This window comes from Ceratosolen solmsi, unplaced genomic scaffold (assembly GCF_000503995.2).
Source record: "Ceratosolen solmsi marchali unplaced genomic scaffold, CerSol_1.0 scaffold11, whole genome shotgun sequence".
Taxonomy (NCBI): Eukaryota; Metazoa; Arthropoda; class Insecta; order Hymenoptera; family Agaonidae; genus Ceratosolen; species Ceratosolen solmsi.
Genome location: NW_011948416.1, coordinates 14666241 through 14681505, shown reverse-complemented (window position 1 = coordinate 14681505; position 15265 = coordinate 14666241). Strand labels below are relative to the sequence as shown.

The 15265-nt window shown below is 25.2% G+C and overlaps 1 protein-coding gene across 1 annotated transcript; it reads left to right on the top strand.

The window, feature by feature from the left end:
• The first annotated feature begins 2665 nt into the window (after window positions 1–2665).
• Window positions 2666–9103, top strand: LOC105359399 (protein yellow). The gene is made up of 7 exons (XM_011496002.1): window positions 2666–2819; window positions 5830–6112; window positions 6329–6553; window positions 6630–6732; window positions 6832–6920; window positions 8229–8521; window positions 8807–9103. Exons 1-7 carry the CDS (start codon window positions 2815–2817, stop codon window positions 9063–9065), a joined length of 1257 nt encoding a protein of 418 aa, XP_011494304.1. The 5' UTR covers window positions 2666–2814; the 3' UTR covers window positions 9066–9103.
• The last annotated feature ends 6162 nt before the right edge of the window (window positions 9104–15265 follow it).

The window sequence follows — 15265 nt, the reverse complement described above, 5'->3', positions numbered from 1 at the left end:
TTATTATCAATGTAAAAGCATTTTACTTTTTCTTAAGTTACTTTTTCTTAATAGTATATCGATATCATATGACATATAAAGTTAATTTAATAACTTAACGGACTTATTAAGTTCGATAATTTTTATACTTTATTAATGACTTCTTTCATATGTGTGTGTGCGCGTGTGTGTGTGTGTGTGTGCGCGCGCGCGCAATCAGCAATAGAATTGTATAATTATAAGGCTATGAAATGTACATGGACGATATAAGATAGTTTTTATTGTTACGAAACACTTGTATAAAGATATTATATAAAGATTTGTAAATTACGTCTGTAAATTCCTAATCGAATGACGAATTGATAATGACGCCTGACGTCAAAGACCTGCTTACCGATTACTTCCAATTTGACACATTAAGCTCAAGGTCAAATTATATGAATTTTAAGCATGAAATAAATTATTACAATAACATTACTATAGATCCATTATTAGTATTGCTTTCATTACTACATAAATGAGATTATTATAATGCATGACTACTTTTCGAACGAAAGTCTATATATTTTATATTTATTTTGCCAGCCTTCTAGTCATTCACTGATTAACATGGCATGAAATTATATGCATATGCTTATAGAAAATTAAGTGTTGTCTTTTATTAGCAAACATAAATTTTCTTAATAAAGAATATGATTTATGTGTTCCGTTAAAATCCAAATAGTGATTGATGATTGATAATAGATATTTATACTTGTGGGTTATTGTCAACTTTATTTTCTTCCAAATTGTTTCCAAAAATTATAACTATATTATACTTACATGTGTCAAAAGTTAGTATTGAGACTTGGTAGTTAATATTATTCAGTATTTATTTGCTATGTTATTATGAGAAATATAAATGTACTAAAATGATAAAAAATTACAGATTTTAGTTGATTTTTTATTTGTTTTGTTTTGAGTGTATAGAAGTTATTCTTCAAATGTTTCAATGTGGAAACGAAATTTTCATGAGAATGCTCTTCTGAATTAGAATGTATTTATAAATCAATCAGTAATAAAAAAAGGATGGAGGTATAATATTTTACAACTGTGTGAAAATTATCTATTGGGAAAGAAGTATTTTAAAAGCATCATATTTATAAATCGATGTTAAAATTATATAAGAAAGTTGAAATAAAATTAATTATTGACCTTGGTGGGATACAATGATTTTGAAAATCATTGTCATTTTGAAATATTACTATATTTGTTATTATAAACGATTTAAATGAAAATAATTAATTTGTGGATTTAGATTACGCTAAAATCTCAAAAATAATGTTATTCGATATTATTTTAAATTATGAAAAATACGCTAATAATTTATAAAGTAGTAATGCGATGAAATAATTTTAATTTGAAAAGAATTATTTCATTTCATTGATTTTTGTACTAAGTTTGTTATTATATCTTTCGTTTAATATATTAAAATAATAATATTCGTGCTGATAAATTCTATATTTCCAAAGATTTATGTATACACGAATAAAATTGTAAAGTTTTTATAAAAATTAATTTAAGCAACTAATTATTGGTAATTTGTTTAATAATAATTCTAAATTATAATAATAAGAAATGTTGATTATAATTAGATTCTAGGTACGAGTAATAAGTATTCATTAAACTAAATTTTAACTCTTAATTAGAAAATATATGATATATAATAATCATTTATAAAAGTGTTTTTATTTTGCATTCTGCAATGATAACGAAGATGCGTTGTTACTTGACAAATTACAGCATGAGTACAATGTGTAATATAAAATATATTTAAAATATTTTGTAGTGATGTTTTAAAATATTCGTTTGATAAAGATTTTTCTTAAAAAAGAAAAAAAAAAAAAAAAAAAACCTAGAGATATTTATGTAAATCACTGAAATAAGAGATAATGTAAGACATAATAGGAAAATGATTTTCTATTTAGAAATTTTCAACGTATAATCTATATTAATTAGAAGTTTTTCTATTTAATTAATAAAAATATTAAAAATTTGTAGTTACATAATTACATATTTGATTATAAAATATGATTTAAAATTTTACAGACTTGTATATTATAAATGCATTAAAGTACTTTTGCGTCTGATTTTCCTGATTTACACCACCATGTTAAATCAGTTTAAATTGTCTTCTATATAATCCATAACGAACATTATGTACTATATTTAAGATATTTCTCGTGGCTTGACAATGGATATATGTGATTTATTATTATGGTAATTTCCAAGGACAAGATTATCTTATCCTTACTTACCTCTTGTTGGTGAAATTTTATTAACACTTATGGAAAGGCATAAGACATTAAGAACCAGAATAAGCAGAGGCGAGTTTCTGCATTTTTCTTACCAATATTCATTATTTAACAGGAATTAAAAAAAGCCGGAGATTGGAAGTACCGCTTGAGTACTCCAAGTGAATAATGCGTTGAATAAAATGATCGGCTGTTGTCCCACCCAAAATGACAGACAGAACATTGGAAAGGTCGACTAGGACAGTTAAAGGCTTGCTAGGCTAACGCTTTTATTTATACCCTGTGGGAGTGTCCTGCGTGCATCGGTGCATGCGCAGTTCGTTGCACAATGCCAGCCCATTTTCATGCGTGTTCTCCTCCCCATCTCCGAGGGAATTTGTATGCACCCGCGCGAGAATCGGATCAGCCAAGTGTCGTTGTCAGTGGAACTTAGTAAACGCCGGTGAACGTACGTTCGGGACAAAAGCCGCCGAGTTTCAACCTTCTTTCAGCCTTCCTTCGCTTCTCTTAGCATCTCTTGCTCACCTCTCAACCGTTCATAATGAGGTGAGTAACTCACGTGAAAGTCGTTAACCACGCTTTACTCGACTGACGCGCCATTCTTTATTTGTTAAAAACTTCCGATCGAAGTCAGTGTGACCTCAGCGAAAATATCGAGTTTGCACGCACATGGCCATTAATTGGTTGTCGCCTCGGCAAAAGCGAATTCGTTTTAGAGGTTTATTATACGACACATACACGTGCTTATACAATCTGTACATTTTTCCGTGTGTATCTGGTGCTGGTTACCTCAAATATACGATCTCTAATTTGCAATATATTATTATGCAATATTATGCGTCAAAGATAAACGGTAAGTGGTATTTATATGACATTTTAAGAAGAGTTTAGAAAATTTGTTTTCTTTCAAATTGAAAAGATTAATCGAATAATCGGATACTTATGAGATGGTATTTCTTTTTAACGTTTTTCATCCATTTCCGCGCCTCAAACATTAATTTTGAGCATTATTGTATTGAACGTTGTAAAACAATAACACAATGAAATGCACGACGATAAGTTTAATATGAGAATAATTTTAGATAATATTATAATAGTATCCCCATAATTAAAATATCTTTTATATAATATTTATATTTAAGCGGATAATCATTTTCCAATCAATGTAAGTGGAAATGCTATTAAAGATTTTAGATTAATGGATTAAAAGTTTTGCAACGCTTGCAATTAAATTTTTTTATTTGATAATATCTGCATTCGATTATCTATAAATCTAATAAGATTCGAAGAAAAGTAACCAGCCTTTTGCTTATAATAATTTAATTTAAAATATAATATTATAAATATAACGCTTGTCGCTCAAATTAATAACGTTAGTTAATATAATATTCTTTTTGTTAGAAGAACCGTGGCTCATTAATTATGCAATTTCTCACGCAATTATGAAAATATTCATACGGCATTTAAATTAGAAATTAAATTTTTAATCTAATTTATATAGGGCTATTGAAAGAATCGTTTGTATTTTTTTAATGAACATTTAATAAATTGTTTCATAACTTTGCGAATCAACGGAATGTAATTGTCTATTAGTTAATAAAATTATCTAGAATTCTATTTTTATAATGTTAAAAATTAGCAAGTAGTATTTGATGGATGATAAGAAAAAGTCTCTATTAATGATCATTTTTCGGACTTGCTTATTATGATTATTAATTATTCGATTGTAAGTGAAGGTTACCCATTCTTTAAAAACGCTAAATTCTTACGATTTAAATGTGAAATTGAAAAATGAAATGAACGAATAGATAGTAAGTTCACGGTTACCGCGACTATAATCAATTCATAGTTATATGATTGCGTACGATGACAAAAATTCGTCTGTTTTGTAAGAGCATGAAAGCCGTATGCTAGATTTTAAAAATTTTTAAAGATTAAAATTATCCTTAGAATTATAAATCGTATACAAGAAAGTGAGTGTGATTATGAATGTCGGAGTATACAACAATAAAAGGTATATATAATACAAAATACACTGTTTATAAATAAATGTAGTGAGCTACTTAAAAAAAATTGTTTCCTAAAACTAAGAAAATATATCGCTGATGTGGAAAGTTGAGTTATAAATATAAGTATAAAGTAGTAAGGACGCCTTGTAATTGTGTTCAGTCACATACATGCCGATACGTGCCGCTATTCCTTATTCAATTTCAACGACTTTCTTCGCGGTGACGCTGCCGTTCATTAAAATACAACATATATATGTATATTGGTCACGATTTATCAGAATGGAAAGTAAATCTACATATAGGTTTCTCATTTTCGGTAATTTATGATTCGTTCAATATATAGTACTTTTGCAATAAAAATTTTATTAAAATACTTTATTTTTTCATCGATTGTTTTGTGTTTAAATTTTCTATATTACATCGAAGTTTGGCTAACTTATTCAGTTGCTTATATTTTTAATAAGTCTCGTTTTCACTTATTAAGTTTTGATAATAAAAGGTTTTTTTTTATAATTGACGGACGGGATTGTATAAAATTACCATCTAAAATGATATGTTATAATCATATGTCATATGTTATAAACAATATGGAATATTATTATTGGAAAACAATAGTATTTCTATATAGGTTTATACTATTAAATTTATGTATACACACGCGCGCGCGCATATATTATAATTTGTACTTTAATATTTGTTAATAATTCTTATAGTTATATAAATATCTATTTTTATTAATTGATTCAAATAAATTGAAAAATAAATAGAACAGAAATAAATGGATAAATATAATATATATATATATATATATATATATATATAACAAAATTTTCTTATTTAATTTTAATATTATTTTTTAATAATTAATAATTTTTCAAAGCAATATGCCGATCACTTTTTCAAAAATACATACATTTATAAGAAAAATTGATACGTAGTATAAATAAGCAGAATATTTTAAGCTAACTTAATAAAAATCTATCATATTATCTAATGATTTTTATGAAATTAAGAGCTTAATTTCTTAATATAAGTAATTATAAAGTGATTAAATGATTAGCAATACTGGCTTCTGTAAAATTGTCGATTTTACGATAAAACATAAACTAATAACAAAGATCTTATTTTATTGCTTTATGCCCTGTATTGAAAGTTTTATACTTTACTTTCACTGCTGACTATTTTTTATTCTTTAAGAAGGTTTTCGAATGAAGTAGAGATTATTGCAACTATTTTAATTATTTTTTTAAGATAATTTGCCAAACTAATTTAATCAATACAATCATTAATATATTAAATATTGTAAATTTTAGCTTAATTATAAAGTTAATGTATATATTTTTATACATTTTATATATATTTATAAATTTTTTGTTTAACCGAAAAAAATTTAAGCACAAATGTATGGATTATGATAATATTACGTTTATTCTTCAACAAAGCACAGTTCTTTGTGTTATATGGCTGAATTTCAGAAGCAGAATAATGTTATTAATTCGATTACGTTATTTTATAATGATGCTTTCTAACTGTATAACATACTTTAGGAATGCGCTGCCCTTTCTCCTGCTGGTTGGGCTCCTTTGTGTATCACAATCAAAAGGCGATGTCCTGGAGACGATAGCGCAATGGCAGCTGCTTGACTTTGCATTCCCCTATGATCGTACATTTTTTACGGAGTTCGAACCGGATAACGTAGTGCCGACAGGTCTTGAGGTCGGCTGGTACAGAATTTTCATAGCCATACCTAGATTGCGAGCTGGTGTACCAGCTACGGTTGCTTACGTTCCCCGGGACATTCCCCTGGGTAGCACTGGACTTCAATTGCAGGTTTCTTCTTTATATAATTTTTTTCTCTTACTAATTTTTTTTTTTTTTTACTCTAGGCTTTCGTTCATTTAATATTGTGTGAATAATTAGATATCTTATACATGTATATACGTGCTCTATTGGCATAAATTGCAATTTGTTTTATCTAACAGTTGTATTAATAAAGAAGGATCGATGCGAATTTATAACTAATTAATTACCATTCATTATTTATAGGCATATCCATCATGGGAGTGGCATAGTGCTGGGAAAGGAGATTTTAATTGCTCCAAGTTGATTTCCGTTTACAGAATTCGAATAGACAAGTGCAACCGACTTTGGGTACTGGACAGTGGCATTAATACATCAATCGATGACTTTACGGTTATGTGCTCACCAAAAATCCTTATTTTTGATCTTCAAACGGATCAACTTGTTCGTACTATAACATTTCCACGTCAGGTAGCTAATCAAAGATATTAAAATTAGAATTTTCTCAAAGTAAGTCGACTACATATTTCATAATTTATGTCTACAGTCGTTGAGGCCGAATTCACTTTTTACGAATTTAATTATTGATGACACCACGGCTACAACATGCGATGACGTTTATGCTTACATATCCGATACAACGGGACCCGGTCAGTTTTTAATAGTTTTGTAATTTTTATTTATTGGCTTAAATTGTGAGTCAATTGAATAAATTAAGAATATATGACAAACGTTATTTTGTGTTATAGGACTTGTAGTGTTTGAGGGAGCTACGGGCAAAAGTTGGCGTTTTTTACATGCGTCCATGCTACCAAACGTCAATTACGTCTCTTATAAGGTAAATTTGCGTTAAAATAATAACAAAATATAATTGAACTTTTAATTAAAATTAGATAATTTTTGTATTATTAAAGTTTATGATACTGAAAATTATTTCTGCTATTTCTTTAAAAGGGACCGATGAAATTTAATGATTAATTTATATGCAAAATAATAATAAAAAAGATGAAGTTACTTCGATAGAGTTATTAGATAAGAATAAATTTTTAAAATGTTTATGTTAAGTTTGAATTTAATTTTTTTTTTTTTTTTTTGTTAATTATTCTTGTTTAAAAATTAAATTATTTTAGCTGCATTCATTAAAATATCGGATGATACATTTTAATAGAAATATTATTAAAAAATGCTTATAATTGAATATGATAAAGTTTTAAAATTATTCGTGAAATAGTTATTTACATAAATTTATCGATATGTATATAATCATTAAATTTTTTACAAAATTATTTTTACATTGGTTTTTGATTGTTTATAAAGTTTTAATTTATAAAGCTAAAGTTTTTAAAAAGAATCATATATATAATATTATATTATGTTATATTATATTTTGAATAGATAAAGTATCTGTTAAATTGAAGTTTAGTTTTCACGATAATAATGTTTTAATTAACTAGATCAAAAAAACTTACAAGTTATTAAAGTTATATTAATAATTTCCGAAAAGATGAAAAATCTTACTTCTAATAGTATAAAATTAATTTTTATGATTATTTTAAAAGTAAAGAAACAAATATATAAACAGCACATGTTAAATGCCACTTGCAGAGCGAAGTAAAAGATGTATGACAAAAAAGATCGCCGATAATATTTAAAATGATATTTTTTAATGCAGTTATAAAATTAGTACATTGATTTAGATTTTTACTTTAAAATAAATAATATATTTTATTTATATTATACATACATATACACGCACACGCACAAGCACACGTATATAATATCTTAGTATTGTATGTTTAAGATTAAAGGAATTTATATTATATATATATATATATATATATATATATATATATATATCGTATGTAGATAAAACTTTGATTGGGGGATCGGGGAGGGCGGGGGGATATAATGTATGAATAGATATGAATATTTTATATATGTACTTTAATAAATTATATAACATTTTGTTGCTATTAAAAATCAAATTTAGAATAAAAATTTTTAAAGATTATACGAAATACATTGTTAAAATTCTGGGATTATTAAGAATCAAAGGATCTTGAAACATTATAGCCCTTTACAGATAATTGTAATATATACATTGTGAGTTTGCAATTTGTTGTATTTAATCTTTGATGCGTTACAGATCGGTACGGACACTTTTGAATTGTTCGATGGGATTGTCGGTCTCGCTTTCTCTCCTAAACTTGCAACCCTGTATTACCAACCACTCGCTACAGATCGACTGTTCAGTGTCTCGACATCGGCCCTTAGATCGGGTGCCTTGGCTTTCGGTGATCAACTCCCCATTAAGGTCATTGGTCGCAAGTCGAGCCAAGGGATCGGTCTTTCCTTAGACCCCAATGACGACACAATTATTTTTTCACCGCTCACCGAGACAGCCGTAGCCGCATGGCAGCCCCACACAAACTCTCAAAGGTACTTTTCACTTATAAAATAAATGTTCTTTCATTATCATATAATGAGATGAAAAATGACCTTACTTTGTAATATAATTGTATTTCTGATATTAAATCTGAACAGTTGAAAGAGCTTTTTGTTGGAAAATATGGCAGTATAGCAGATTACTTACAATTTTAATCAAATTAATGCCGATATTGATTTTAATAAATAATTTACAAACAATAAAAATACTCTAATGACGTGAATTAAAATATAGTTATTCGATAAAAGAAATAAGATAATGTATGTTTTCCATTTTAGAATCCTGGCATATAGTCCCGAGCAAATTCAATTCGCTGCAGAAATACGATGGGCGGAGCGGGATGGCGGTAACATCTGGGTATTGACGTCAAGATTCCAGAAGTTTTTCAAGAGACAAGTCAACCCTCAAGACATTAACCTTCGTATTCTTAGGATTCGACCGGATGCTATTCTATCACAAACTTCTTACCTATTTAATCGCTATAATTTTCCATCACATTCCAATTATCACAACCAAACATATAATGTCTTTAAATAACTTGTTGATATTTTTTTTCGTCGCGATATCACGATGCAACAAGGCGATATTTTTTGATAAAAATTAAATTTTATATTATTTGTACAATTGAAAATAAGAATAATTTACCGAGATATTATATACACTCGTATCATGAAATACACTCTTACTACGATATTGAATTTTTCAATACAATTAAAGTTTTAAATTTTCTTATAATTTATACGTAAAATTAAATTATATTAAATGAATCTGTAGAGTTTATAAGTATTTCGTGGTACTTTAAACTTTGAGGGTTTTTTTTTTTTTTTTTTTTAAATAATTGTCAAAATTATACAATGATAATTAAAAATTTTATGTTAAAAAGTAATATATATTTCATCGATATCTTTTCTAGATAATAATAATTATCGCATAGCACGTTCATCTCTCACTTATTATATTTTTAAAGTTGTCAAAAATATTTGAATATAAGATTCTTTAAATAAAATATAAAATTAAGATAGGCTACGTGCTTACATTAAAAATATGCATTGTACATTGTTTCAACAGATAATCAAAAATGTGCCACGTTATGAATTATCTATAATTTAATGCTATTTTAGTAGTTTCTGTACGTAAAAGATAAAGTTTATATAATGTCTTATAGAAAATATTTTTGAATAAGCATTATCAATTATTGTTAAAAGAAATGGAACTAATTTTTATACTAACTTGTATAATTCGAGTAATTTTCTTCTACATGCAATTGAAATTTAAACCTATATACATTTAAATGATTATAAAATATGAAATATTTTTAAATATCTTATCAATATATAGATTATGCATTATACAGTAATTTCATTAAATGTTATAATTTCCGCATACAAGAATCCATTTAATTTACCATAGAAATTAATAAAACTCAATAATAAACATTTGTTATGATAATTTATTAACAGTATTTTATACATTGTACTTCGTATTTTATACATTGTACTTCGGGATGTACTTAGTACAGAATAGAAATTATTTCTATTATAAGTATAATTGGTGTGTGTATCTGTGCATGTGTGTAAAAACGTGGAACTTCGGTTAAATTCAGTATACTGATTTTATTTTAAAGTATGTTTTAGTAATATAAATTAAATTAGACAAATGTAATACATTTTTAAATTCCTAATAATTCCAGTGAATTATGTCTAACTATTTATAAAAAAAAAGTGTCTTATGTCATGTTAAATAATTGTTTAATAACATTTATGTATGGTATTGTACAATTTATTCTATTCAACATTCGCTCGTTATGTAAATACATTTGAATAAATAACTAAATTTTTGCTAATGTTGTAAACGTAAAAAGTTTATTAAGGTTTCCCAAACATAATACTTATATGAATAGCTTGAAAAAAGTTCATTTGCTTAATTTTTATCTAACTCTACTGCAAATAATATTATTATTAGAAATAGTACTATTTGACAAAGAGCTCCATAATAGAAAAAATAAGTAATAAAACAAATGGAGAAAAATAATATTTTTATAATGATATTTAAATTCCTTCTTTTTAAATAATTTAATTTAATTCAATAATAATAAATTTAATTCCATTTTCCAAATAATTAAAAATACATAATAGTTTTCTATCATATATTTTTAAAAACAATACTATTATATTAAATAAATATGATTACTAAAATTACGAAAATAAATGTTAAATTATATATTAAGTTTGGATTAGTACTAGAATTAATAATATTAAATTCTTCTAATAAAGGAGTTTAAATGAAGTTAAAAAGTTCAAATGAAAATTATAAACAATGTTTATAGGACGACAATAAAATAATATCTTATTTTTATTTTCAAATATTGTATCATGATGAAATTTAGATTATTGTTTATTATGTTTAAAATTTACATTACATTTAAATTAAATTGTACAATAAAATAATCTAGAATTAAAAATTAGATATTTAAAAATAACCGATGTATTTAATAATAATAATAAGTACTTTTGTAACATTTACGTAATATTATATGTAAATCTTATTGACTTTAATTAATATTAATTAACGAAAATATATTGAATTTTAGTAATATTTATTTTCTGTAATTGATTATACCTAATAATTATATTATTTTATTATTTTGAAACTTTGTTTAAAAATACATTGTTTTAATTTTTTCAAGTAGGAGTTGAAATTTTAATTAGTCTCTTTCCTTACAAATTCGACAAGTTTGATAGATAAAAATCGTAAAAACGTTGAATAAACCCCTAAAATTCATAATTAAATTGATTATATTGTCATTTCGCAATATTTTAAGATGACGCGTAGAAATAGATTGAAGTAAAATGTTATGCTTACTTAATTTCAATACTTAAAAGCAAAATATTATTTTTTATGAATACTTGTAGTGATTAAATCACTATTTATACCTTTATTATATCAAATACAATAGATAATTAATTTTATTTAATATTGTGAAGGGTTATATACATTTTTACTTTATCGCGATATTTTGATTTAAATAATATCAATTTATAAAATAAAATTTAAATGATTTTCTTTCAGCTAAAACATAAACTTTTCATGTTTGTATAAGTTTTATTTATAAATTAAATCCGATTACTATTATACATTTGTTCTATGTTATATTTTCATTTATAATTAAATGTATGATAAATATACATATTACTTTATTTATATTAAATTGTACGTTTAGACTTTGAATATTAATGTTACGAAAACAATTTCATTATTGTTGAAAATTCTTAAATTAAATTCTAAAAGCATATGAAAAAATTAAATTTTGTATTAAATATATTTTTCAAGAATGCTATTATGGATAATTTGTACGATCTTAATACCTATTAATTACATTACAAGGTTGATTTTCCGGTTTGACTATTAGTACTTCGTACGGAATAATATAATAAAACATGTAATATTACTTTCGCATAGTCGGTAAACTTGAAAAAATACAACTATGAATTTTTTTTTTTTTCAATTATATCATCGTGACTTTATTTTCTTATTTACTTATTGTTGTAATTTGTATAATAAAAGCAATGATATTCAATTAATTTTACAGTTAATATAATGCGATCTGTTGATAACAAACATTGTCTCAAAAACGAAAAGTTAAAATTATAAATCATTTTTATCTTAACACAAAAATAATTAATGCATCATTAAATATGAAATAAGATGATTGTACAAAAACTCAAGCATATAACTAAGATAAGGTTAATTTGCTTAATAATTTATATTATTTATGAAAAGAATGTATTAGTAATTTTCCATATTATATTCTATTAAACTTTATATGATATACATAAGAGCATCCACGACAAAAAGTAATATTGTAGAAAAATGTGGAAAATATAAATAATTAATATACTTAAAAATGTAACTTAAAAACAAAATAATGACGTAATAATGAAACTACTATTAAAATTATTAAATCCAAAATAATTCAAATGTTTCAACTTTATTACGGAATCGCTGTTTTTTAGAATTGAAAATAATAAATGTTTAAAAGTTATATACTTTATGTACAATTGCTTAAAGATTAATTAAAAATTGCTCTTTAATTGAACTTGTGAACGTTATGTACGTCTAACTGAGTTTAGCTTTTAGAGTGAAATCAGTTTTTGTCATCATACTTTACATACAAATTAATTAATTATACTTGCTGCTTAATAATTTAATGCTATAATTAATTAAAAAAAAAAAAAAAAAAAAAAAAAACAACGACAAAATATTTAATAATATTTATCATATAAAATAAATTTTATACAAAACTTTTATAAAAGAAAATAGTCGATAAATTAAAGTGGTTTATAAAAACAAAAAATGGTTGTTTCTTATAATTATATTAGAAAATATTTATTGATAAAATAAGGTAATTTACAAATGTATAATTATAAAATCTCATACGTAATTCTTATAATTATTATCTAATGAAAGTTTATAGAAAACAGTGCATGTAATAGTAAGAGAATCTTTTGTCGTGCTGTGTTTCATTAGCGTATTAATCATTTAATTTTTATCGTATGATGACATCTATTAATTTTATAATTTTCATGCATAGGTATTTACTTTTTTAATGTAATTAAATACAGGTGTAATTGTGTATGAATTACACGAGATATACACGTATGAAAGCAATAGTTAATGTAGTTTATTTATGAAATCTTATAATGACTTTCATAATAGTCGCGTGGTATTTGAAACGAGTATATGTACGTAAAATTTGGAAGGGAGCAAAATAGAATTGGCCCCAGTCGCGGAATAAAGAAAATGTCGCGAGCAGTGCGGGTGATATATTAACGGGAATGATGATATAAGTCATTTTGGACTAGTTGCATGTTATTTGAAGTGGAATATTTTTGATCGATGAGTAGACGACTCACATCGCTAGCGTTCAAATAAATCATTTTATAATAAAATGCAAGGTGAAACGTAATGGCATTTCCGTAAGACATTTCAACGATACTCGAAACGTTGTATTAGTGAACCCTATTATATGCATATCTCGTTAATGCAGTATACGATTGCTGTATTAAAAAAAAAAAATATATATATATATATATATATATATATATATTTCATAAGAACTGAATACATATCTTAATGATTTCGCGGTATATTTTTCTTCTAAAAAAAGAAAATAATTTTTAATATTGTTTTAACGCGTAACCTAATTCATAATTCTATAGAATAAATTCTATATAATAAATTCTTGGTATAAACTCTCAGGATGCGTTATCGTTATTAATTAATAAATCAATATATACATATGTACATATAATTAAATATAAAGTTAATAAATAAATTTAATAATTAAAGATGCTTTTAAATAATGTTAAAAATGTAATTGCTCAAATATTTTTTAAAATAAGTATTCCGGATAAAGAAGAGAATTTAATTTTATAAGAATTAAATCTATGTAACGTGCCTTTAAATTTTATAACAAAACGTTAAAGATTTAGAGAGGTAAGATAGAGAAATGTTTTGCGTAGAATGTTTGACTATTAAATAAGTGTATGTATGTATGTATGTATGTATGTATGTATGTATGTATGTATGTATGTATGTTTTTTCTTTCTTTTTTTCTTTCTTTTTTATCTCTTTTTTTTCTTCTTTTTATTAAAGATTAGTCTACCAAGCATTTTTTTGGCAGAAATTTATTTCAAGGCTGTAAATACTTATAGAAAGTTACATTTATGAATTTCGTAATAATGTAATACAGTATATATTAGAAATAGTTCAATATAAATATTCAAACTTTTACTTTTACATTGTTTTAAAAATACTATCTTACAAAATAGAGAGTTTCTAATTTTGAAAATAGCGTGAAATTAAAAATTGTATCGATCAATGTGAGTATTTCGCGCAAACGAATAGGTAAGATCTCGTTATATCGATGTTTATGAAAAGTATGTATTGAAATACGTTCGAGCCTTCGGCGACTTTCTCATACATAAAAATTACCTTGGTGAACATTATGCCATTAATGTTGTATATTTATCAGTTGGCGGCAAATGAGCGGTTCGAGAATAAAGATTTAAGATTCCATCAAGCTTTGGGGTTTTCCTCAAACTTAGCCGACGAGGCGCAGTCGGGAAGAAGCGACCACAGCAGTTGGAGAAAAAGAATCGCAGGAGCAAGTCCTTTCGGTTCGTTCGTCCGTAAGTTTTATTTATTCTTTATTACTGCCTCGGCGCGTCTTTTCGTTTTATCACGTCTTTTCACATCGACAGAATTATCTTCAAGCAATTTTAAAACATAATGTACGATTAATTGTATGAACTGAGCGAGTCTGTCTTAATCAAATACTGAGCAATTATCATTCAAGCATACCAGTTCAATATGTAAATGCGTTGATTTTCTGTAGTTAGGAAATATTTTAAATATTAGCAAATTGCCATATTTACGACCATAATAATTTTTCGTTTACCAATAAATAGGAGACGGAGGATAATGCGTTTGTAGCATTAGCAATGAAATCTATCGACATATCAATGATTTAATTTAAACTACATATGCCAATAAGAATGATAATTTTTCAAACAATCTTTTTATATATTCCATATATTTATTATTAAATTTAAATATTTCTATTGCAAATTAATATCGAGTATCCAAAGTATGTATAACGTGCGCGTTATAACCCATTACCTTCGTTATATTATGCATTACTATATACAATTCGAATCTCCATCTTAATATTCTTA